We start from the raw sequence: 25,073 nt of genomic DNA on the forward strand, positions 1-25,073 counted from the left end.
TTCACCTATAGATGTTGGCCCAGCTAGTCACATTTAATTCTTACCAGATGGCTGTTTTATTGCAGCTCAAAGACTTACCTGCAATATGATTCAGTCAACATGCAACACTGAGTGCAACATCTAAGCCCACATTTCAGCAAAGCATAGAGCCTGAGATCATCTAAATGGGAGCAGGAGCAATGGAGAACTCACTATCCGCTGTGTCCTTGTTATCTTTGGCAAATTCTCAAGGGTAGGCGGTCAGAATTGCCAGTGCTTGGCACTGTGCCTGAACATTACAAACAGGTGCTTAGTAAATAATGGTTTAAATTGAATAAACGCCTAAGCCTTGGGAAAGCCCACCTTGCCCAGAGCCACTCACAGTGCCACGTCAACTCCATCTATAGGAAGCATGTTGTAAATTCAGGGTTAGATTCTACCAATTGCTTCTCAGCTCGTGACCTTGAGTAGAATATTTAACCTCTCTCAGCCTCCATTTCCACACCTGGAAAACAGAGCTAACAGAATCTCCCTTCCAGGGGTGTTGAGAAAACCAAATGAAATGCCAGGCTTTGTAGTTCTCTGGAAAGATGCCTACCAGTGTTTGACTTTGGCCCTGCTCAGCGTGGTGCCATTACCTCCTGCCTACAGGTCCCTGGATTTTCAAGCAGGGTGATAAATCGGGGACAGCTGCATACATGACCCTCCAAACACCTGGCTTCCTCATGAGGAACCAATGATTGTTCTGCCATTTGTCTGCTTCTCCTTCACCTTTGGGATTTGGAGCTCATTAAAGAAGAGGGCCAAAAGGCAGCACACACGTCATCATTTTCGCTGGTTATTCCTGTTCAGGCACCGCTAACCTGGACAGGCTCAGGTCTTGCTCCGCAAATGTCACAGTAGTTCTGCAGACTTCTGAATCTAACAAGGAAAGGTCCTGAGAAGGCCACATTCATTCCACACCTAACCCCAACACCACTTCTGCTCTGAGGTTACCCCAAATCTCTGAGCAAAAACTCAATCACCCGTGCTGGCTGCCTTTCCTCCCTGGCAGATGCCTTCCAAAAAAATAAGAACATAGGGAGTCCCAAAGCAAGAAACTGCTTCCAAGGCGGCTGACGTCACCGGACTGTGAGGTAAAGCTAGAGGTTTCTCCCAATCTGCAGGTGGGAAATTTGGGAACAAACATTTATCTTCAGAGGCCTATCTACACTGCCTCTTCCAGTGTTACAGGCTGTCACAATTCACCTGGCTTTAAAGACTTGCAGTGGTTCAGCTGAAGACCATTCTCTCAGCATCAACACCAACAGGCAAAACCATCAGACGAAGCTTTCACAGCTGCCAAGGTACTTGCTGTCCTCAACATATTTCATACTCAGCTCAGCTCTATTTTATTTACCAGTCTCCTCCCCAGTCTTGGAAAATTCTCCTTTCAGCCTTCTGCCAAACCACATCCCTATTTCAAACCTTTCCAAATTCTCACCTCCAAAAAGCAGCGCCAGGCAAGCACACCTGGCTCCAATTACCACAGCAACGCTTTGCCCCAGCCCCAGCCCCAGCCGCAGCCCCAGCCCCACATCCCTCTAACATGCCTGATTACTTAGCACTTACGTGTTTATCTCAGCCCAGCTGTAGTTGATTAAATCTATTTGGTTAGGTTTCTTTCTCGTGTATTTAGGACAATGAGATGTTTCTACGTCTCCGTCCCTTCTGTTTACAGGTGCTGCTCTTTGCCCCTGGATGCACTGTGACTGTGAGCTCCGAGGGCCACCTCCTTCCTCATTCCCGCAATGCTCTGCACGGGTGTGCCCAGCTCACAAAGGCAGCTGCAGCTGACTGTCCAACTGCCTGGTTCTAATTTACATAGAGAGAGGCCTCCACTCAGCAAGCTGAAATAATTAGTTCTTCTCATCTTCTGTATTTCAATAAATAAAAGAAAGACGAAGAAAGATCCACGGGTATTGTGTCCTGATGAAACAGTAGAGCTCTTTGGAAAATAATGAAATTTTTACTGTGCAAGGCAGTAAGATATAACCAATGAAACTCACAAGCATTTTTCCAAGTACTGTATTCAGAGGCCAGATCTGCCCCCAGATCTGTAAATCCTACTTAATCTAGGTTAAAAAAAAAAAAACATGAGAAGACATCAGATACCCTTAGTTTACATTTCAGCTCTTAGGTGGTTCCTTACTCACTGAATGCTGAGGGCTTATGAATATTTTGTAGTTTAACAATTCCAGAAATGGTTTTGACTCTAATTTTCAGTTGGTATTTTGAAATATTAATTTTCTCAAAGTCTTTATCGTGACCAAAAAAAAAAAAAAAGAAAGAAAAAGAAAAAAACTGAGACCGAAATGGGTCTATACACTTGCTCTCAAGTTTAAACAAAAGAGGTCACAAGGGAAGACCGAGTCCTTTGTTAAGAGTGAATCCAATGTTGTCTTCTACACCTTCATGCCTTGGTTTAAGAAACATTACTTTATGCCCAAGCCATACTACCAATATTAATAACTAGATCTTCAAATAATATAATTAATGAGAAATTTCCATATACAGAATTTCTAGACTTAAGCTATTTGCTAAAGCTAAACTGTTACATCAACGTACTCATTTGTTCATGCAAATATTTATTTCACAAATATTTCAGTGGGCACTATTCCAATTGCTGGCAATATCAACTAACAAAACATCTATCCTGACGGATATACTAGTGGAAGAGACAGTGAACATATTTAAAAATAAATGAATAACAGGTGGTGATATAAGTTATTTTTTAAAGTAAAACAGTAAAAGAGAGAGAGAGAGAGTGTGTGTGTGTGTGTAGGGGTGTGATATGGCTATTTAAAATGAGGTGGTCAATGAAAGCCTCTCTGTGGAGATAATGGCAAAGCAGGGACTGGGTGAAGGCAGCCACGTGAATGACTGGGAGAAGTGTTTCAGGCCAAACAAAGCGCCCATGCAAAGGACAAGAGGCAAGATGTCAGAGCCGACTGCAGCACAGTGAGCAACAGTGAGAGTGCTGGGAGCGGGGGAAAGACCATTCGGGACTCTGGTGGGGATTGGGGATCTTCGTTTAAATGCAATGGGAAACCATGGCTGGAAGCTGAATGGGTGAACTTTGTGATGAGAAAGTTCATTTTAAAAGATCATTCTGGCTGCCACATAAAGAATAGATTTTGCTAACAATGACAGCAGCTGACATTTATGGAGTGCTGATTATGTTCCACGCACAGATCTAAGCACCAGTCATGCTTTAATTACTTAATAGTCACAGCAACCCGACGAAGTAGATACTATGATTATGCCCACATGAGGAAAATGAGGCGTAAAGAAGTTAACTTGCCCAAAGCCCCACAGCTCACAAGCAGTGTAGCCAGGCTTCCAACGCGGGCACTCTGCCCCTGATCCTGCACTCCTAAGAGAGATGGGCCGGGGCCCACTTCCTCTCAAGTAAAAATGTGACAGTGGGTCAGACCGAAGGTGGTGGTCAGAGGTGGGCAGACTCAGAATATAGTTTTAGGGTAGAACAAATAGAATTGGATATGGCATCTGGGCAAAAACAGGAAGTCATGGATAATAACGCCATGGACCGTGGCCCTGGCAGCTGTGTGGTAGTGTCCTTTACAGAGCCGGGGAACACAGGAGTAAACAAACTGGGGACCCGAGGGAGCGCGGAACTCAAACTGAGTGTGCTCGTTTCCCATGCTGCTGTAACAAATTGCCATAAACTGGTGGCTCCGGACAACAGAAGGCTACTCTCTCACAGTTCTAAGCCCAGAAGTCCAAAATCAGTATTTCGAGCCAAAATCAAGGTGTCCACAGAGCCACACTACCTCCAGAGGCTCCAGGAGAGAACCTGTTCTGGCCTCTCCCAGGTTCTCGCGGCTGCTGGCGCTCTTTGTCTTGTGGTTCCAGATCACCAATCTCAGCCTACCTGGCCACACTGTCTTCCCTTCAGTCTGCATCATCAAATCCCTGTCTTATAAGGACACATGTGACTGCATTTAGGGGCCACCAGATAATCGAGGATAATCCTCCAACTCAAGAGTCTTAATCACACCTGCTAAGGCTTTTTGTACATAGGGCAACATTCCCAGGTTTTGGGGATTACAACATGGGCATATCTTTGGGGACCATTATTTAGCCTATCACAGGAATACCACAAATAAAAACAATAAAATGTAAAGGTGTGAATAAACAGGAAGCAAAGCTCTTCCCTCTTTGCCATGAGAATTCGATCTCCTGTTAACTCTCTCAATTCTGTAACCCTGGTAATCTGGTAAGAAAATGTGCCAACTGTAATACAAGGCAACTTGCTATCGGGTCTGGAAAATTTTAAGATGTTTGATAAGAAGTGACATCTGGGGGCTTCCCTGAGAGCAGTAATTCTTGTAAACTGGGCACATTTACAAAAGAGAGCACCAAGGAAACTATCCCTACCAAGCATAGTTGCCTACTAGCTCCTGCAAGAGTCTAAGGCTTTATTTTTTTGAGATGGAGTTTCCCTCCGTCGCCCAGGCTGGAGCGAAATGGCACAATCTCAGCTGACTGCAAACCACGCCCCCCAGGCTCAAGCAGTTCTCCAGCCTCAGCCTCCCAAGTAGCTGGGATTATAGGCATGCGTCACCACACCCGGCTAATTTTGTATTTTCAGCAGAGACAAGGCTTCACCATGTTGGTTAGGCTGGTCTCAAACTCCTGACCTCATGTGATCCGCCCATCTCGGCCTCCCAAAGGGCTGGGATTACAGGCATGAGCCACCACACCCCACCTGTCTAAGGCTTTTAAACTAGATAACTACACACACAGACACACAGACACACACACACAAAATCTTATCTCCTGGCATTTGAGCCATCAGCTGGAGAGCTCCGGGTGGCTACAGGAACTGAAGAACTGATGTGTGCACAGTCACGAGGCACACAACAAGGAGGAACGCCTTGCTGCCATCCCGTAAGCTGTGGTCCTTGTCCTACATCCTTTTAAGTAGAATGAAGCCACCTATGGCCTGTGATAGTCTCATGGGTCTGAATGTTTATTTGAACCCAAGAAGACTCCTTGCCTGAGTTTGTTGCCATATGTAATAATATCGTTTCAGTTCATGATTTCCATTTCCTCCTCCACTACAGTGACCAGCAGCAAAAAGGAGTTGGGCATTTGTTTCATCTATTCACGCTCTTGTGCGGCCTTACTCACAAACGGCAAAATGGCTAAAAGGGGCAAAGGGAAAGGAGAAGCTAGAGAACAAAAATTAGCAGATTCACAAAAACTGAGCTAACTGTTCCTTCAGGGAGGAGGACTGCCTAAGAGGAACGTGCCGCGCTCCCTGTGCCATGCCTTCCAGAGGCCTCTCCAGCAGAATTAAATGCAAAATCCCTAACCCACAATTCTGCTGAAATGTGCAAGTGGGCTCATTACTCAGAGCCAAGATAAAGGATAAATCTTTATGAGTACCGTAAGTATGAGTCATAAAAAATAGGAAACACATGTAGGATGTATACACGGTAACAGTACCAAGCCAGAGAAAGTGTTTAGGAAATGTATTTAAGAACACATAACAAAACAGGACAGAAAATTGCCCTTGTACATTGCTCTAAAACACATTACGAAAACAACTCACAGCAAGTCAAGGGCCCATATCACTTTGTTGGTCTCTAATAAACACAGATCATTTCCATATTTGGAAATAGGCTGGCCTTTTTTTTAAAAAAATGCAAATAGGAGGAGAACTGAATCAAGAAAAAGCAACTTGGAGTAGGCTTTGAAAGATTTTATGATTTGGGAAATTTGAACAGCTTCCAACTAAAATACTGGGAATTAGATCTTAACAGCATTAAAAATGAACAAGAAAGGTTCTTTTAGAAAAATAATTGTTCACAATGGTAATATTACCATTTCATCTAGATTGTATCTTAACAACCAGTGGTGACAGAAAAACGAGTGGAATCTTCAAACCTTATGAAAGTAGGAATCAAAAATAAACAGCAACACATGCGCTGACAATATACCCAGAGCAACCAAGGGCCTGTGTGAAAGCCCTGTGGGGGAAGCTGGGCTCAGCAGGAAGAACTCACAGCACGGAAGAGGCAGAGCCCCCTGGCCAAAAGCACCAAGTGACAGTCTGGGGGACATTCGGAATAGAAGGGAGGGTGATCAGCCACCAGAATTCTTTTGGGGCCAGATGACTGAGGCAAAATGTATCATCGCTGGAAATTAAGCTCTTCAGTTGCCTTTGATTTTGGACAATGCCCAAATTTAAGACTGCATGGCAAGCCAAGGAGACACCTACATGCCCACGTGCCCAACACGGAATCATGCATGTCCCGACAGCCCTTTGGTGCCCTTAGACCAGAGCTTTCTCTTTTACTTTCAAAAACTGCTGCCACCCAAGGAAAGCACTGCTTGCACATCGACTGACCTGAGGTTGAGAGGAGAAGCACAGAAATGTGGAAAGGACTGTTTTTACCTTTAGTAAGTGTTAAATTTACCTAAGACTCCAAGAAAGTCAATGCTCTTCAGGAACTATTCTGGGACAGAAATTTCAATATAACTTCCACCTCACAAAAAAAAATCCAACTGTAGATCATTAAAAGACCCCAGGGGCACCGGGTGCAGTGGCTCACGCCTGTAATCCCAGCACTCTGGGAGGCTGAGGCAGGCAGATCACAAGGTCAGGAGTTCGAGACCAGCCTGGCCAAAATGGTGAAACCCCATCTCTACCAAAAATACCATAAAAAAAATTAGCTGGGTGTGGTGGCGAGCACCTGTAGTCCTAGCTACTCAGGAGGCTGGGGCAGGAGAATCGGTTGAACCCAGGAAGGCAGCGGTTGCAGTGGGCTGAGATCGCACCACTACACTCCAGCCTGGGCGACAGAGTGAGACTACGTCTCAAAAAAAAGAAATAAAAACAACAACCCAGGGGCCTGGCGAGGGCTGAGAGATATGATAGCATACTTTCTACCTTTTGTTCTCAGGCTTCTTAGCAGTTGCTATACCTCCTCGTTTGTCTCCCACAAGGCACCTCGGTATGTGCTCCCATCACTGTCACCATGTGAGGAGGACTCACCTTTTAAGAAGACATCACAGTGGCTCATGCCTGTAATCCCAGCACTTTGGGAGGCCGAGGCGGGTGGATCACAAGGTCAGGAGTTCAAGACCAGCCTGGCCAAAATGTTGAAACCCTGTCTCTACTAAAAATACAAAAATTAGCTGAGCACAGTGGCACGTGCCTGTAATCCTAGCTACTCAGGAGGCTGAGGCAGGAGAATCATTTGAACCTGGGAGGCGAAGGTTGCAGTGAGCCGAGATCAAGACATTAATGCAGCTTCCATGTAAATTGGTCCACAGGCATGGAGTCCCTAACCTGTGGCAGGCCCCATGCTAGGCACAGAGAACCTACAGCCGCATCACCGACTTGCTGTAGCAAATTCAAAAAGGATCAGATGTGTGTATACATGTATCAACAAGTAGAAATGAAGCTCTAATGGGCACAAGGTGACGGCTGGGCTCCGGGCAAGAGTTAGTCTATGGCAGCGATCTTGGATCCTAAAGCTGGCTCTGTCCTTGCCTCACAGTGCGGACCAGTAACACCCCATCTCATCACCTCTGTTATCTTCAAAAGTACCCAAGTCATGCCTGTAATCTGCCCCTCTTCCTCCAAGGGATGTACAAATTTCAGATTCAGCTGAAGGACTCTGGTTCAGATGGAAAAAAGCCATAAATATAAAGCATTAGTGTAGGGTGTCTTGGACTAGAATCCTATCTGTCTAATATCTGGCCTTGATATTTTAGCCTTTCAGACAAGACCAAGGAGCTCAGGGAAAAGGACTCCTCTAATTAGCCAACAGTACCACTTGAGGTGCCCGGGCAGGAAAGCAGAGAGCACGATTGCAATGGAAGCCAAAGCAGCAGGTCTTCCAAACACAGACTCAGATGCCTGTGTCTTTAAGACCAGACCCTCATAAATGGATTGCTTCTGCTGGACATCACGCTCTAAATAAACAGACTCTTCTGGCCGACACACAACTTCCTGTAGGGTTCTGGTGGGTAAAGCTTACAAAGGCTGCCAAATCCAATGACCAGCAACTTTTGAGCTGACTTAGAAAACAAGCTACGAAGACTTGAGTCCAGAGTAAACAAAGGAAAAAGCCATATTAAACAGGGAACAAATTACTATATAGGCAGGGATATTTTAAGTACTCACTGAGCAAGAAAACAAAATTTAAAAAAATCAAGTTATAAGGTATTTAATAATACACGGTAGAGTAAAATGCCTTCTTTCAGTTAAAGGAATCAAAGTTAATTAATTCCAGCAATATTAAGAATTGGCTGGAGTCACCCCCTACATCATGAGGACAGATCATTCTCAATGGCCCAACTTCAAACCTGGCTCAGATCAAATGAGCTGCCCAAGGGAGCGGCATAGAGTTGAAAACCATTTATAGCTTTTTAACCCAGCTGACGGAAAGGACTAACTAGTTTACTAGCAGATGACTAAAACCCCTCAGAGTAAAGAAGAATGTAACAAAGATTTAGAAATGGGCTAGGGAAAGACTGAAACAAAGATCCGCAGAGTTTAGAGTAAAAAATAAGATTAATTAAAAGAAATTTAATTAAAAAATAAATCGGCCGGGCGCGGTGGCTCAAGCCTGTAATCCCAGCACTTTGGGAGGCCGAGGCGGGTGGATCACGAGGTCAAGAGATCGAGACCATCCTGGTCAACATGTTGAAACCCCGTCTCTACTAAAAAAAAAAAAAAAAAAAAAAATTAGCTGGGCATGGTGGCGCGTGCCTGTAATCCCAGCTACTCAGGAGGCTGAGGCAGGAGAATTGCCTGAACCCAGGAGGCGGAAGTTTCAGTGAGCCGAGATCGCGCCATTGCACTCCAGCCTGGGTAACAAGGGCGAAACTCCGTCCCAATAAATAAATAAATAAATAAATCGAAGTGGTCATACAAAATGGAGGACGCCTGCTTACCTCCAGTGTTAAGAGGGACTTGGGGAAGCAAACACTAAGTCCACTAGTAGAATGCAAATCAAAGAGGCAATATGCAAAACGAGAGTCACTTAAGATTTTCGGTTATACTTTAAATAACATCCTTGGTGCCATGCAATAACCCAATTTGCATAATGCAAAAAAAGGCACAAGACCTAATTCCTGCCCTAAAGAACTCCACTCACCAGATGAGTGTGCAGAATTAACACACATCATTCATATTATTCCATACTGTGGGAAGGCACAGGTTGTGGCAGGGGGAAGAAGATTCATGGCGATATTTATAAGAGAAGGAAATGAAGGAGGGTAAAGGAATCAGGCAAGGGTTTGGTGAAGGGTGAAGACCTAAGCATGGGCTTTCAACATGGCAAGAATTGAGAGACTGAAGAATGAGGTCCGGGTGGAATTAAGAATAAAGGTGTGGGGCAAGGGTTTTAGCTGATAAGCCCAGGGTGAGGCTCAGGAATCTATATACCAAAGGATTCCGATGCAGGGGCTTCACACCACACACGCTTTGAGAAACACCAATCCACAGGATTGAGTCCAAATCCTTACTCATGTGGCCTCTCCAGCCTCATCTTCCACTTGGGCCGCTTCCACCCCTCCATTATCTTCATCCTCTATTCCAGGATTGGCAAACTCTTCTTGCAAAGGGCCAAACAGTAACTATTTAGGGCTTTGCAGGCCATGCACGTCTCTGACACAATACTCAACCCTCTGCCACAGTAGTAAGAAGGTAGCCAGAGACAACTTATTATCAAATGGGTGTGGCTCTGTCCTAATAAAACTTTAAAAACAGGCATCGGACTGAGGAATGCATAAACAAAACATGGTAAAGCCATATAATGAAAACCACCCAGGAATAAAAGGGAATGAAACAACTGATACATGCTACAACACTGATGAACTATCAACTATCATTTTTGATAGTGCTTTATGATAAGTGAAAGAAGCTACACACAAGAGATCACATATTGCGCGATCCCATTCATATGAATATGCAGAATAGATAAATCTAGAAAATAGACTGGTGGCTTATTTGGGCTGGTGCCAGGTTGGGGATGGGGCACACAAAGGGAATGGGAGAGTGACTGTTAATAGATAAAAGATTTCTTCTTAGGGTGAAGAAAATGTTGTAAAATTAGATTATGGGCCACTGGTTGCACACTTCTATAAATACACTAAAGACCACTGACTTGTACACTTTAAACAGGTAAACTTTATGGTTCATAAATTATATCTCATTAAAGCTATTTTAAAAACAAAAACAGGCAGCAGGCAGAATTCAGTCCTGCCTGGCACCCCCGAGCTCTCCACCAGCCGCACCATGTAGGTGAAGAACGCTCCTCCGCACCTGGTGTCCGCTCTTCCCTCTGTGGATATTGCGTCCTCTCATCCCTTGGCTCAGCAACATCGATTTGACTTTTAAGCCTTCCATCAAATGCTCCTTCTTCTGGGAATCCTTTCCTCCCTTCCAGATAGAATAAACACTCCCTTTGTTGGGCTTCTGTTTTTTTTGTTTGGTTTTTTTTTTTTTTTTTTTTGAGATGGTGTCTTGCTCTGTCGCCCAGGCTGGAGTGCAGTAATCATGGCTCACTGCAGCCTCAACTTTCTGAGCTCAAGCAATCCACCTGCCAGCTAATGTTTGTATTTTTGATAGAGACAGGGTTTTGCCATATTGCCCAGACTGGGCTTGCACTCCTGAGCTCAAGCAATCTGCCTGCCTCAGCCTCCCGAAGTGCTGAGATTATAGACATGAGCCACCGCACCTGGCCTTCTGCAAATTTTAAAATATATTAGTCACATTAGTTGTCATGTTTCATTAAATTCTCTTAACTCTAATAGGTGCTAAAGACATAAAAATGAGTAAGACTCTGGCAGAGCGGCTACCTAGCACACAGTGGGTTCTCAATAGTGATTCATTGAACAGGCTTGTGAATGAATAAACATATTCATTATGAGAGCATCATTTAGAGAAGTTTGGTTTTATGAAGAGGTTCACAAGCTAGACAGAAAGAATCAGCAACTAAAGCCGAAGAGGCCAGACCCAAGAGACCACTTAAGGAGGCTGCAGGGTAAGTGGAGAGAAACAGAGAAATTCAAGGGCAGTTGCAGAAGCAATGTCAATAAAACATGGTGATTGGCCAAATATAGGGTTTAAAGAGAATGGGTAGGCCAGGCACAGTGGTTCACACCTGTAATCCCAGTACTTTGGAAGATTGAGGCAGGCAGATCACTTGAGGCCAGGAGTTCGAGACCAGCCTGGCCAACATGGTAAAACCCCATCTCTACTAAAAATACAAAAATTAGCTGGGCATGGTGACAGGCACCTGTAATTCCAGCTACTTGGGAGGCTGAGGCAGAAGAATTGCTTGAACCTGGGAGGCGGAGGTTGCAGTGAGCTGAGATCACACCACTGCACTCCAGCCTGGGCAACAGAGCGAGACTATCTCAAAAAAAAGAGAATGGGCAAATCCAAGATGGTTCAAAAGTTCCAAGATGGAGGGTACTAGTGACATTGATGGGACAGGGAAGCCAGACTGAAAAACCAGCACTGGGTTCAGGAGAAGTGTCCTAGGAGGATTCTTAAATTCTGTTTTAGAGAGAATAAAAATTACTGTTAGCTAGCAGTTGACTGTACCTACATAGGCCCTAAGTGCCACAGAGACATTTCTCAGTGGTTGGTGAACCGTCTAAAGAAGTGCTACTGGCTGGGCACGGTGGCTCACGCTTGTAATCCCAGCACAATGGGAGGCCAAAGCGGGCGGATCACGAGGTTAAGAGATTGAGACCATCCTGGCCAACATGGTAAAACCCCGTCTCTACTAAAAATACAAAAATTAGCTGGGTGTGGTAGCATGCACTTGTAGTCCCAGCTACTCAGGAGGCTGAGGCAAGAGAATCACTTGAACCTGGGATGCAAGACTGCAGTGAGCTGAGATTGAGCCACTGCACTCCAGCCTGGTGACAGCCAGGCTCTGTCTCAAAATAATAATTATAATAATGATAAAAGTGCGACTATCATCTCCATTTTACAGATGAGGAATCAGGGCTTAGGGAATTAAGTAACTTGCCCAGGGTCACACATGGGGAGTAGCAGAGCTGAGATTAGCCCTGTATCTAACATGGGAGTGAACCACAGTGACAGTCACTCCTCCAGTCCACATCTTAGGCACCTGGCAGCTCAAGGTGGAACCCAAGAGCTGCGGTGCTTCAGCCACCTGACTGGAGCTCCACTGGAGAGGCCCAGGCAGAGTTTTGGGAGTTGTAAGCAAGGAAGTGACAAGCAAAATGTTAAGAACAGATAAGCCACCTCAGGGAGAGAAGACAGAGAAAAACAGAGGGCCAAGGGCTGTGCCTCATTCAAGAACCCCTGAGGCCAGGCACACTGGTTCATGCCTGTAAGCCCAGCACTTTGGGAGTTCGAGGCAGGCAGATTACTTGAGTTCAGGAGTTTGAGACCAGCCTGACAACATGATGGGACCCCATCTCTACAAAAAAATACCAAAATTAGCTGGGCAAAGCACAGTCCCAGCTACTCAAGAGGCTGAGGTGGGAGAATGGCTTGAGGTTGCAGTGGGCTGAGGCCACACCACTACACTCCAGCCTGGGCGACAGCCACACCCTGTCTCAAAAAAAAAAAAAAAAAAAAAAAAAAAACCTAAGAAGGAAGAGTGAGCAGCTGATAAAGAAAAGTAGATGGAATGGTGGAATGAGAACCAGGAAACCAAGAGGAAGGTGCCAGAAATGGAGTGCTTGACAGCACTGGAGGCTTCATAAGCTGGGGAGGAGAAAGGGTGGGGCAGGGAGATGTGTAGAAGCAGCTCTGCGACAGGAGTTGGTGTCCCCAGGGGCTACTCCAGTGCCAGCACCAAGTTCATGGTTAAGAGTGAACATGTCACCGCTACACCCTCTGGTCTGGTCCCCCTAAGGTGTTAGGGCTAGGTGGACTCCAGGGACCCTCTACTCCTAGCAGCCCTTGAGTTGGTCTAAGGGGCATCATAAAGGTCTCCTCAAGAATGAGCTCAGGCCACAAAGAGGGAAGAAGGGAAAGGACGTGTAGGTGTTCACTCATTCAAGTGGGGCAGAGGAAGGAAAAGAGAAATAAACTGACCTGAGGCATCAGAGGGGCCAAGTCATTCATGTCCTCAACATCATGGAACGAAAGTAAAATAATTAAACATGTGTCTAAATTTACACAGAAATATTTAGCAAACACTGAGGAAGGAGGGATTGAAGGCAATACAACAAACACTTCTGCAGAATTTAAGTATTTAAATCAGCGATTAGCAGTAAGTTTCCTTTTACTCTCAAACAGAAATGTCAAGAAGCAGATAAGCAATGGCAAGAAGGCCCAAGCCGGAACACTGGAGTGCGGCACACGCACGCACTGGGCCTTTGCCCAGTTGGCACGTCTGCGTCTCAGATTTGCAGAACTGCTCCTGACTTGGGTCTGCTGCTTTTTTTACTACTGTCCCAAAAGTTCTATGAGCAAAATGTCACATTTTTAACTGTGGAGGGTGCTCTTGTAAAAACATTGTCTAACAACATTTTCAGGAAATTATATAATTTTTTTAAAAAGTCAAGGGCAGTTACCATGGCAACAGTAGTACAGGTCAGGGTTCTAACCCTAACCTCCACAAAGACAAAACACCATACTGATTGGAAAATGCTGCCGCTGGACAAATCTGAAAGGGGTTGACCAGGCGCAGTGGCTCATGCCAGCAATCCCAGCACTTTGAAAGACAGAGGCAGGCGGATCATGAGGTCAAGAGATCAAGACCATTCTGGCCAACATGGTGAAATCTCATCTCTACTGAAACTCTACTAAAAGTACAAAAATTAGCTGGGTGTGGTGGTGCACCCTGTAGTCCCAGATATTCAGGAGGCTGAGGCAGAAGAATCACTTGAACCCAGGAGGCAGAGGTTGCAGTGAGCCAAGATCACGCCACTGCACTCCAGCCTGGGCGACAGAGCGAGATTCCATCTCAAAACACAAAAAGGCAGAGTAGCAGGGGCAGCTCAAGGTAGTCTCTTCTCTATCCAGGGAAAGAGGCAATAATAAGGGAGGTTTTTTGCAATTTGTCCAGCCAGCATAGAATATAAACCGGCATTACCTCATTCTAAAATGGTATGGTCCAACCAGGCTCAGTCTCTCTGCTGGGGCAGGGGCTCTGCTTTCCTAGGGCAATGGTACAGCATCTGGATGTTACTGTGATGAATGGCAGGATTTCAGTGGCGTGACCAGCCTGCATCTTGGTAGGAACACTTTAACTTCTTAGCTTAGCCTTGTGTCCTGGTTTGTTTACTAAACCCTGGTGTTTACTATTACCTCTCTGATTTCTGCTTTCACTTTTTCTAAAAGTTCAAGCCTGCATTTTTGGAAAGTTCCTATTTGAGAGTTAGCTGGAATTTTAGTTTGAACATCTTGCTCCAAAGTGTTACAAATCATCACTGACTAGTGTGACCAGTGTCAACTCCCGCTTGCATTGTCCTCTGTTGTGACTGCTGGCAGATGCATTGCCTTGCTGTCCCTGACTCTGCTCCCCGTTCCATGCCTGGACCAGCATCTTCACACTGCCGCAGATGTCATCGTTTAAATTGCATTGCGTGTATTCAAGTAAAGGAGCAACTCTTTTTAAATGATATGACTGTCCTATTCATTCAGGCCCTCCCATCCTATGTGTACAGACAGATTCAGTTGCCTTTGTAGGTAATGAAACAATACTCAAATAAATGGGGGAGGGAGGGAAGGAGAGAGGAAATGGGCAGGTGGGGAGAGACGGGGAGGGGGAGAGGGAGGGGGGGGAGGGAGGGAGAGAGAGAGAGAGAGAGAGAGAGAGAGAGAAAGAGTACAGCCCTGGGCCACATAACAATGTTACAATAAACAGGGACCACATGTATGACAGTGGTCCCATAAATAATTTTCCTGTACCTTTTCTATGTTCAGATATGTTTAGGTACACAAATCCTTACCATTGTGTTACAATTGCCTACAATATTCAGCATAGTAACATGCTGTGCATGTTTGCAGCTTAGGAGCCATGGGCTATGTATACCATATGGCCTAGGTGCATAGTAGCACATGCCATCTAGGTTTGTGTACCTATACTATGATGTCTGCACAACACAATCCCCTCATGACACATTTCTCTGAACGTGTCTCTGTCATGAAGCAGTGCATGACCATATCTGTTACAGGTCTGGTGGGACACAAAATGACCATTTCAGAGGTAATCTTCCCTGTCAGGCTGGGGTGATTTGCACAACTGCCTTCTTTTAAACCAACGCCAGGCAGTGCTTATATGTGGAATGTATTTGTTTAGAATACATTCCAAATATACAGTGTCTGTGTGTGACGGGTTTACTTTGACACTTGCTTAGTACATACCACATATAAGATATCTCAAACATAAATAGCCCTGGGTTTTTTGCCTTTTCTACATATGCACAGGACTAGCATTAGGAAGTCATTTATGAATAGCAGCGGGTAAAAAATGCTTCAGATAAAGAAAAGAATGTAGCTAGTTTAATGTTTTTGCTCTCACATATGTATTCTCCCAAAACCCAGGCTTGAGATTTTCTATCAATTCTTTTAGTGGTGATGGGCAAGGCACACCCATTCCTCACCGAGCACTTTTTTATCTGAATCTTGATAACTGAGGGGTAAAAAGAGAAAAGGTGTTCGTGTATTAATATTGTGGAAATGGGGTAGGTAGGTAGATAAAAATCTCCAAAATGGTCTTGAATTGCCAAATTCCTCAATGTAAGCAAAAAGATGTCAAATCAGATGGCAAAGTTTGAATACTGAAGCTCTTGCATTTCGTTCTTAGCAAAAAGAGTCAGTGAATGTGCTAGTTCCGTCTTATCACGCAGTTAAAGCAAGTCTGGATACAGGATACAGTAAATTATAAGCAGAGGACAGGTGAGCTACTTTTGTGATGGCAGCTGAAGGCCTGGGGGTGGGAGCTGGCGGGAGCGTTTAACTATAAAAACAGACAAGAACATAAAAGGCCCCTTGGCGGCGCCATTTAGCATGGGGACTAGCAGCCATGTAGAGCACAACAGCTCCTGAGCTCAGCCCTGCATTTTATAATTACTGACATTCGGTATGATAATCCTAAACCGTGAAAGGGAAAAAAGAGACACTGCCACACACAGACCAACTTGATACCGCCCCAAAGCTACAAGGAAGGGAATCGAAAAGGACCCCCAGGACTGGAAAGAGTTATTACACACCTATGCACAGAACGCAAACCCTCACTAACAGACCTACTTGCTGGCTCTCTAACAAAACAGACTAGCAGGTTCTGTAGCCAGAACCAAGTAAAAGCTAAAAGGAAAAGGACAACTGTGTAGAGCGTGGGGAAAGCTTGCAGCGTGCACTGTAGAATCCAGCAGACACAACGCTGGCCTGGCTCCACAGCTCACCATCTGGTTGTGTAACCTCCCTAAGCCCAAGCATCCTCTTCTGCAAAAACAGTGACCACCAAGCCTCCCTTGCAGGCTGACGACAAGACTGGCAGAACCAAACAAGTGCCTGGCCCTCAGGAGACACGCAGTCTCCACTGCTATGGCTGCTGGTGTTGTTATCTGGGGGATGTGACAGCTGTAAAGAGGCAAGTAGAGCACTGTCAATTAGCATTTGACAGTGTTTACTTCCTTCTCTTTCTCCCAACTGTGGTCTTTCCTGCCCTCAAAAAGAACCAAGAAAGGGGCAGCTTTATGCCAGAGTCCTCAGAGAAGGCACAAAGTAAAAGTGATTTGGAGGCACACGTGTGATTAACCACACATCCCATTTGGCTGTGCCTGCCAAAAAGCCTGGAGTCACATTTCAAACAATCATACCAACCACATTAACCCACATGGCTAACAAACTGTACTCTTCTTTTTCCCTTGGTCCTCATTCTGTATTTCTGCTTACATTGCTGGTATTCCTGTTGCTGGAAGCTCATCCCAAATCCTCTTCTGGAATGATGCAGAGAAGCTCAGAAGGTTATGAGCTTTTTGGCGGGTGAAGTTATTAAACCTGGCCCCTTTCCCACGGTAATAGAGCCTCCCGATCCCCACTCCACCCCTACAGCCAGGCAGTGGCACGCCCGCCCATTGCTCCTTTAATGTCAAAACAAATACATAAATTAAATGTCCATATCTTTCCTACACATATGTAATGGCTAACTAAGGACTTATCCTCAGCAGCTTTTCATAATAAGCAAGCAATTAGATAGGTCGGAAATAGAAAAGACACACTACCACATAAAAGCAGGTCACAAGTAAAAATTAGATGATAGGAAACAAAATTGTTGCCATTCCAGCAACTAATGAAAGTATGTTACTGTAAACAAGCCTCTGATGGTGCTGTAACCCTTCTCAAGAATCAAGAAACGCCCTGAGCAATTAAACTCTGGAGTCGGACAGAAATGGGTGGCTGCATTTTACTTCAAAGTCAGAGGGCACCAGGAGCTGGTTTTCACGGGGATGGAAACCATGACACTGGTCCTCACTTACTCTAAAAGATAAATCTGATCTCTCAGCATTGTTTATGCTCTTCTGCTCTCCTCTGCTGCCAGAAAGTCATTTTCCAGCTTCCTGTTCACTTCCAGGCTGTTGTTTCTGAAACCAATGATTACAAATGAGAGGTGTGTTCTCAGATGAAAAATACAACCTTAGGTCTACTCTGTCTCAAGGAGAGCCCAGCAGGGAGGCCAATGACAAAACAGTGCTTTGGTACCAAGGGCTTTTTATGTACTGCTGTAACAAGCGTGTTTCTGATACAAATTCTCTGCGGCCTATAAAACTGTTCATCCAACTTAAGCATAACTGTCTCCCTAAATCTTGTCAATCTGCTGCAGTTACTATTTCTGGGTATAGGCTCTGTCACTGCCTCTATACAGGAAAATTAAAAATCTCTCCCCAGCTGAAGAACATTAAGGCACCTGGGAGGTAGGGATTTATTAATAGTAAAATATTAAAGATGGGCTGATTTATAATAGACCTTGATACCGATCCTGTACCAATAACAAGCCAAGAGGAAATGTGGCTGATTTAGTAATTCCCTCACATTTAAGGATGACATCAAGAAAACCAACTACTACTGTTTTTAGAGTTATAGTCAATTAGGGCTTGGATCCAGCACGGTAATTGTTTTCCTAATTTGTAAGTAACGGCACTTATCATTTCATTTTAAAAAATATTTGCCTTCAATATTTGGTACAGGCCAGGCATGGTGGCTCACCTCTATAATCCCAGCACTTTGGGAGGCCAAGGCAGGCGGATCACTTGAGGCCAGGAGTTTGAGACCAGCCTGGCCAACATGATGAAACTCCATCTCTACTAAAAGTATAAAAAATTAGCTGGGCACGGTGGCACATGCCTGTAATCCCAGCTACTCAGGTGGCTGAGGCATGAGGCAGAGGTTGAAGTAAGCCAAGATCACGCAATTGAACTCCAACCTGGGTGACTGAGTGAGACTCTGTCTCAAGAAAAAAAAAAAAGGCCGGACGCAGTGGCTCACGCTTATAATCCCAGCACTTTGGGAGGCCAACGAGGGCAGATCACAAGGTCAAGAAATCGAGACCTTCCTGGCCAACATGGTGAAACCCTGTCTCTACTAAAAACACAAAAATTAGCTGGGCATGGTGGCATGCACCTATAGTCCCAGCTACTCAGGAGGCTGAGGCAGGACAATTACTTGAACCCAGGAGGAAGAGGTTGCAGTGAGCCGAGATGGCGCCACTGCACTCCAGCCTAAGCAACAGAGTGAGACTCCATCTTAAAAAAAAAAAAAAAAAAAAAAAAAAAAAAAAATTGGTAGAGACTGAACAAAGGCTGCCTCTGGCCCTCCTATTATTACTCCCAAAACAGATCAACTGTTATTTTTAGCATAGACCATATCATGGCATATCTATTATTTGAAAATAACAAAAAGCTTTAGGTGAGTTTAAGCTGAAAGAGGAGGCAATTGGTAAAAGTCAGTTGAGCCAAGATAAACTTTATAGACTAATTAGCATGTCAGCAGGTCAAATGGTTTTTAAAAATAGTTTTGTTGAGATACAATTCCCAAACCATAAAATTCACCCAATGAAACTACAATTCAACAGTTTTTAGCACATTCACAGAGTTGTAGAACATTTTTGTCTCTCCTTCACATTTTTTTCTAATTTTTTTGAGACAGAGTGTTGCTTTGTCACCCAGGATGGAGTGCAGTGGTGCGATCTCAGCTCACTGCCACCTCTGCCTCCTGGGTTCAAGTGATTCTCCTGCCTCAGCCACCCAAGTAGCTGAGACTACAGGTGCCCGCCAACACACCTGGCTAATTTTTGTATTTTTAGTAGAGATGGGGTTTTGCCATGTTGGTTAGGCTAGTCTCAAACTCCTGACCTCAGGTGATCCACCCGCCTCGGCCTCCCAAAGTGCTAGGATTACAGGTGTGAGCCACCATGCCCAGCCTCCACTTTTTTTTTTTTTTTTTTTTTTTGAGGTGGTATCTCACCCTATCACCCAGGCTGGAGTACAATGGCACGATCTCAGCTCACTGAAACCTCTGCCTCCCAGGTTCAAACGATTCTCCTGCCTCAGCCTCCCGAGTAGCTGGGACTACAAGTGCCCACCACCACACCCAGCTAATTTTTGTATTTTTAGTAGAGATCGGATTTCACCATGTTGGCCAGGCTGGTCTCAAACTCCTGACCTCATGATCCACCCACCTTGGCCTCCCAAAGTGTTGGGATTACAGGCCTGAGCCACCGCACCCGCCCCATCCTCCACTTTTTTTAAAAAGCCTGTAACCATTAGCAGCCAGCCCTCATTTCCTTCTTTCCCCTCTATCCCTAAGCAATGACTACTTTACTTTGTCTCTATAAATTTCTGCATTCTGAACATTTCACACACATGGAATCATATGTGGTCCTGTGTCTGTCTTCTGTCATTTAGCAGATTTTCAAGGTTCATCCATGCTGTAGCATATAGCAGTATGTCACCCTTTTTATTGCTCAATAACATTCCACTGTATGGATATACCACATTTTATCCATTCATCAGAAGATGAACATTTGGGTCTTTCCACTTTTGGACTAATGCTCCCGCGAACAGTCACAGACGAGTCTTTGTGTGGACATGTGTTTTCATTTCTCTCGGGTATATACCTAAGAGTGGGATTGCTGGGTCATGTGATTCAAATGATTTTTAAAAACTGTTTGCACAGCTGCGGTAATGTCCTCCACAGTCGTATGTCAAGAGGGTGGGCGATATTTAATACTTATCCACACCCATCTTACCATCCATAAATAATCTCTCTTTCACTCTCTCGTTGTCCTGACCCTCATTCTGATGTCATCCTCTACCCTCACTTTGTATATGCAAACTACTCTGAGGTCTGCCATATGTGAGCAATGCAGAGCCAGATGGAATGTCTGAAAATCAGTTATCCCAAAATCTTGTTTTCAAACAGCATTGAACTATAACCATGTAATTCCTAAACGTCCCTCAGTTGTCTATGCTCAAGAACATCTTCAAATCACTGGCCCAAAATCATGCATATACTATACAAATATTGAAGGAGAATAACGTTCAGGTTTTTAAACAAGTTTGAGACTACCCTTTGCAGGCCCTCTTTCTTTTCTTCCTCACTGAACACACTATGTCCCTGATGCCAGCTTATGTTATGTATCCTCAGTACTGCCATGTCCTAAAATGAATTCCATTTTGGGTAACATAGTAAATGCAAGTGTAGGAGAGCCCTGCTGTCACTCCTTGAGGTATTTTTCTTTTGTTTCAGTAGTCTTATTTGAATCTGTTTTCAGAGTCAACAATAATACTGCACAATTTAACATCAAGAATTTTCTGCTGCTGCTGCTTCTTTGACAGCTCGGACTTTCTTTTCACTCTGAGTGCTCCTGAGAGAAGCATACATAAAATGAGCAATTACCGCTGCTAAAGAATTGCTGGAGTCAGCAACACTTCATAGTAGCTGCATTTCCTCCTCTCCCTCTTTTCCTCTCACCACAAACTCTCCCCCGTAAGTTCAGAATTAAACACACGTTACTGGGATAAAGAAATCTGACCTGAAATATGAGTTGCAGCAACAATGGCAAGCAACCAAGAGTATTAACAATAATTTCCAACGTTGCTGGAAAGGTTAGATGATCTGTCTCTGAAATGAGCCAACTCCGCACACGTTCATGAGATTAAAATCAGCTTGCTTTTCCTTCTTAACATCTCGTGCTTCTCCTATTCCTACTACCCCAAAAAGATGGGGTGACTGAGACACATAAACAAGTGGCTTTGGAATTAACTCTCCTGATCAGAAGAAAGCTCGAAAATAAATTCCATTCTGCATTAGTTTTCCTATACTGCACTATGATCAGGACTTTTTGTGGTTTCTCTCTTCCAGGAGAGAAATACCTTAGTGATAACATTTCTGACACACAGAAACTTAAAAACAGAAGGAAAGAGCATTCTGTGTTATCTTGTTGGGAAATCTGTCCTCTTAAATGATGACCATTCTCCTACAATCTAGGCCATTTTCAAGTCATGGAAAAGAGGGGGCCATTTTTCTCTGAAGTTCATGATCTTGCACAAAAAAGTTTTCCGCATCTGTTCTGTCATCTGTAAAATGAGTATAACTGTAGGACTCATGGGGTTAGTGTATGAGTGCTTCGAACAGTACCGGGCAGAGTAAATGCGAGTAACTATGAGCGTGTATGTTTATCATCACCACCTCGGCTAATGTTCCCCCCTTTTGGGGAACTGCCTAGATAGTGCTAAGGAGCTACGCTCAGAGATTTTCAGGCAAGTACAAAGTACTGCCATCTTTATTCCAGAGTTTCCCATTTCCCGTCATTCATCCTGCAGAAGCAATAAGTTCATACAACAAAGGAAAGAAGAAAGAGAGGACACAGGAGGAAATGGGAAAGACATTTCACAATGACAGAGAAATGGTACCTTATTTGGTTTCTCACAATCATGTTTAAAAGATGAATTTATGGCCAGGCGCGGTGGCTCAAGCCTGTAATCCCAGCACTTTGGGAGGCCGAGGCGGGTGGATCACGAGGTCAAGAGATTGAGACCAACCTGGTCAACATGGTGAAAACCCGTCTCTACTAAAAATACAAAAAAAATTAGCTGGGCATGGTGGCGCGTGCCTGTAATCCCAGCTACTCAGGAGGCTGAGGCAGGAGAATTGCCTGAACCCAGGAGACGGGAGGTTGCGGTGAGCTGAGATCGTGCCATTGCACTCCAGCCTGGGTAACAAGAGTGAAACTCCGTCTCAAAAAAAAAAAAAAAGAAAAAAGATGAAATTATTATTATTTTTTTTTAAAACAGGGTCCCGATCTATCTCCCAGGCTGTAGTGCGATGGCAAGCATGGCTCACTCTGGTCTCAATTTCCCAGGCTCAAGCAATCCTCTTGCCTCAGCCTCCCAAGTAGCTAGGACTACAGGTGCTCACCACCACACCTTGCTAATTATTTTTTCTTTTTAGTAGAGATGAGGTCTTGCTATGTTGCCCAGGCTGGTCTTAAACTCCTGAGCTCAAGCGATCCTCCCACCTTGGCCTCTCAAAGCGCTGGGATTACAGGTGTGCACCACCGCGCCCGGCTGAACGCTTTTTTCTAATATGAAGGGCTAGGAAAGTGGGAGAGCCAACCAATCTCTAGACAGAGAAATCCTAAAGCTGCCCAATCCAGATAGCAGTTGGTATTTTAAATCCTGCTCTCTTATGTTCATACATGAGCTTCTCTGTTGAACCCCAGAAGACAAGCATAGGGCTTCTGTCCAGAAAATCCTCTCTGCAGACTCAGTGGGAGTGGGCTGAGAGCTGACACCTGCACCTACCTCTCTCTGCAGCTGGCCAGGCCCCTGGTCCGTGGCGCGGAGATTCAGGATGTGCACCTCCTGTGGCAGCCCAGTCGTGCCTCTGCTGGCACAGCCTGACAGCACAGTGAAGCTCTCCATCAAGGCCTGGACAGGATGGGAGGCACTGACAGGTGACAGTTCACACAGTGCAGTGGGCTCAGGACCTGCCAAGGGAATCACAAACAAATCACAAAACACTCAGAAACAGCGATTCCTTCTGCCTCAAAGGAGCAAGGGTGATCAAGACCCTACCAACCCACCAGAGATGCTTTTCCAGGTAAACTGTTTGCAGACTAAGTGGCCAAAAAGCAAGCCCACCTTCTAAAATCCCAATCTCTTAAACTTCTTTTGGATAATTTCGATATGTATTTGATTTTTCTAATTCCCTTTTGGACTCACAAGTCATGAAAGCATTCCTCTGGGTAGAGGACACTTTCCATTTAACATTTGCGTTTAATTCATTCTTCCCTCTTAGTTGAAAACCAGAGATAAATAAAATAAATTGCTTAAAGTCCCAATAATACCACACATAAATAATATTAAATACATAATATTGAACTCAACAAAAGTATAAGATACAGATCCTATCTTTTCAGAGCTTCCCTTTATTAGGGAAAGCAAAACAAACTTAAGAACAACACAGAGCAAGATGTAACATGCAGAGGTGATCGGGGCCAGAGCTATGCAGTGAAATTTGGCCCAGAGGTCAGAAAAATCCTCCCAGAAGTAGTAGGCTCTTAGCAGAGCCTGAAATAGAAAAAGTAGAATCCTGGTCAAACTTGATTCCGGCTTCTTCATTCCCTCTTCCTCTAATCAACCAAGCCTTATATCCTGAATCCATCCACTCCTCTCCATCTCTACCTCTTCACTGATCCTAGAAAACTATTAATCTTCCTGAATGGAGTCTGAGGGCTCAAACGCTGCATGCCACCCTCCACCCAGGCACAGTCCACCTCACCTAGAGGCGCTCAATGGTATGGGTGTTCCCAAAGCAAATGCCTGCTGCTGGCATCTCTGTGGCCACTTCCTGTCCCTTCAGAACAGCTGCCCTACCGAATAAAGCCTAAGCTCTGTCACAGAACACAGGAGGCCTTTCTTGATCTAGCCCCTTCCTATCTCTCACGCCTTCCCACTCCACATCAACTTATTTAAAGGTCTCCAGACACACCAGGATGTTTCTCAACTCCATGTCCTCATTCAAGCCTGCTTCCTTTACCCAAATTCCTCTTCCACTCTCACTCCGCTTCCACAACAAACATCCCAAGCTGAGGAAGGCTCTCTTTCTCTGCACTCCTGCAATTTCCCTGCCTGTTTCCACTGCTGCACTGACATGACAGCCACTGGTATACACATTCATCTGTGCTGGCTGAATGCGACCTCTCTGAGGGTTGTGGGTACTCATCTTTGTATCCTCAGCATTCAACTAGGTGCCTAGCATATATGAGAGGCTCAGAAAATGTTTGTTAAATGAAGAAATGAATCATTAAACTTAAAAAAAAAGTCCTCTCTCAGATTAGTGAGTAGGGCACCATTCCAGAGACTTGGATTTGGCTGTAAGGCATATGAGAAATAGGCTGCTACAGCCATGATATCACTGCAGCCGCCTTTCACATTGGCTGTATTGATAGAGGCACACCCAGGGGAAGAAGGAACGGGTACAGGATGCTTACTCCTCACACACTTCTGTGAGCTTGGTGCTACTGTCTCCATTCGATCACCCAGGCCTACTACACCACAACCTTCCAGATGGAACCCAGGTAAAAGGCCTCAATGTGCTCCAGTTTGTTCTTCCTGACTTCTAAATAATAAAGGTACTCTCCAGGTTTGCAAACATAGTTCAGAATCAGCCAGTCTGCAACCAGAAGCAGACACCCTGCCTCGTGGGCCAAGTCTATTTCAGGACTCACAGAAATTATCTAGGCTGATAATAGCTATCTGGTCTGAAATGAAGTATATGTCTTCTCAAATAATCACTCCCACTTTCTGTATGGCTGGACTGTGGCCAGCTGCTTTCTGAGAAAGCATAAGGTGGTGAAGGAAGATGTCCTGACAGCAACAACAGGAGGTACTGACTGTACATTCCCTGGAGCCCCTGGCGGGGTGCAGGGAAACCATATGGGCAGGCACTGACCCTGCTGCCCTTGTCCTGCCCACCTGGCCTCCTGCTCTCCCAGCCGCAGTGGATGTCTGGTACATTTCACACCCACAGCTCCAAGAAGTTCTCCCACTCCTACTCAATTCTGAGG

At 44.9% G+C, this 25,073-nt stretch overlaps 1 protein-coding gene across 4 annotated transcripts in view; it reads right to left on the reverse strand.

Moving 5' to 3' along the window:
* TGFBR3 (transforming growth factor beta receptor 3) overlaps window positions 1-25,073 on the reverse strand; it is a 220,378-nt gene that overhangs the window by 102,534 nt on the left and 92,771 nt on the right. For all 4 annotated transcript variants that reach the window (XM_032247873.1, XM_032247871.1, XM_032247872.1 and 1 more), the window contains exon 3: window positions 22,807-22,991. In XM_032247873.1, the coding sequence (XP_032103764.1) occupies window positions 22,807-22,991 (185 nt within the window). The remainder of the gene's footprint in view (window positions 1-22,806; window positions 22,992-25,073) is intronic.

Source organism: Sapajus apella, unplaced genomic scaffold (genome assembly GCF_009761245.1).
Source record: "Sapajus apella isolate SASKATOON/1434 unplaced genomic scaffold, GSC_monkey_1.0 scaffold64, whole genome shotgun sequence".
In the NCBI taxonomy this organism is placed as follows: domain Eukaryota; kingdom Metazoa; phylum Chordata; class Mammalia; order Primates; family Cebidae; genus Sapajus; species Sapajus apella.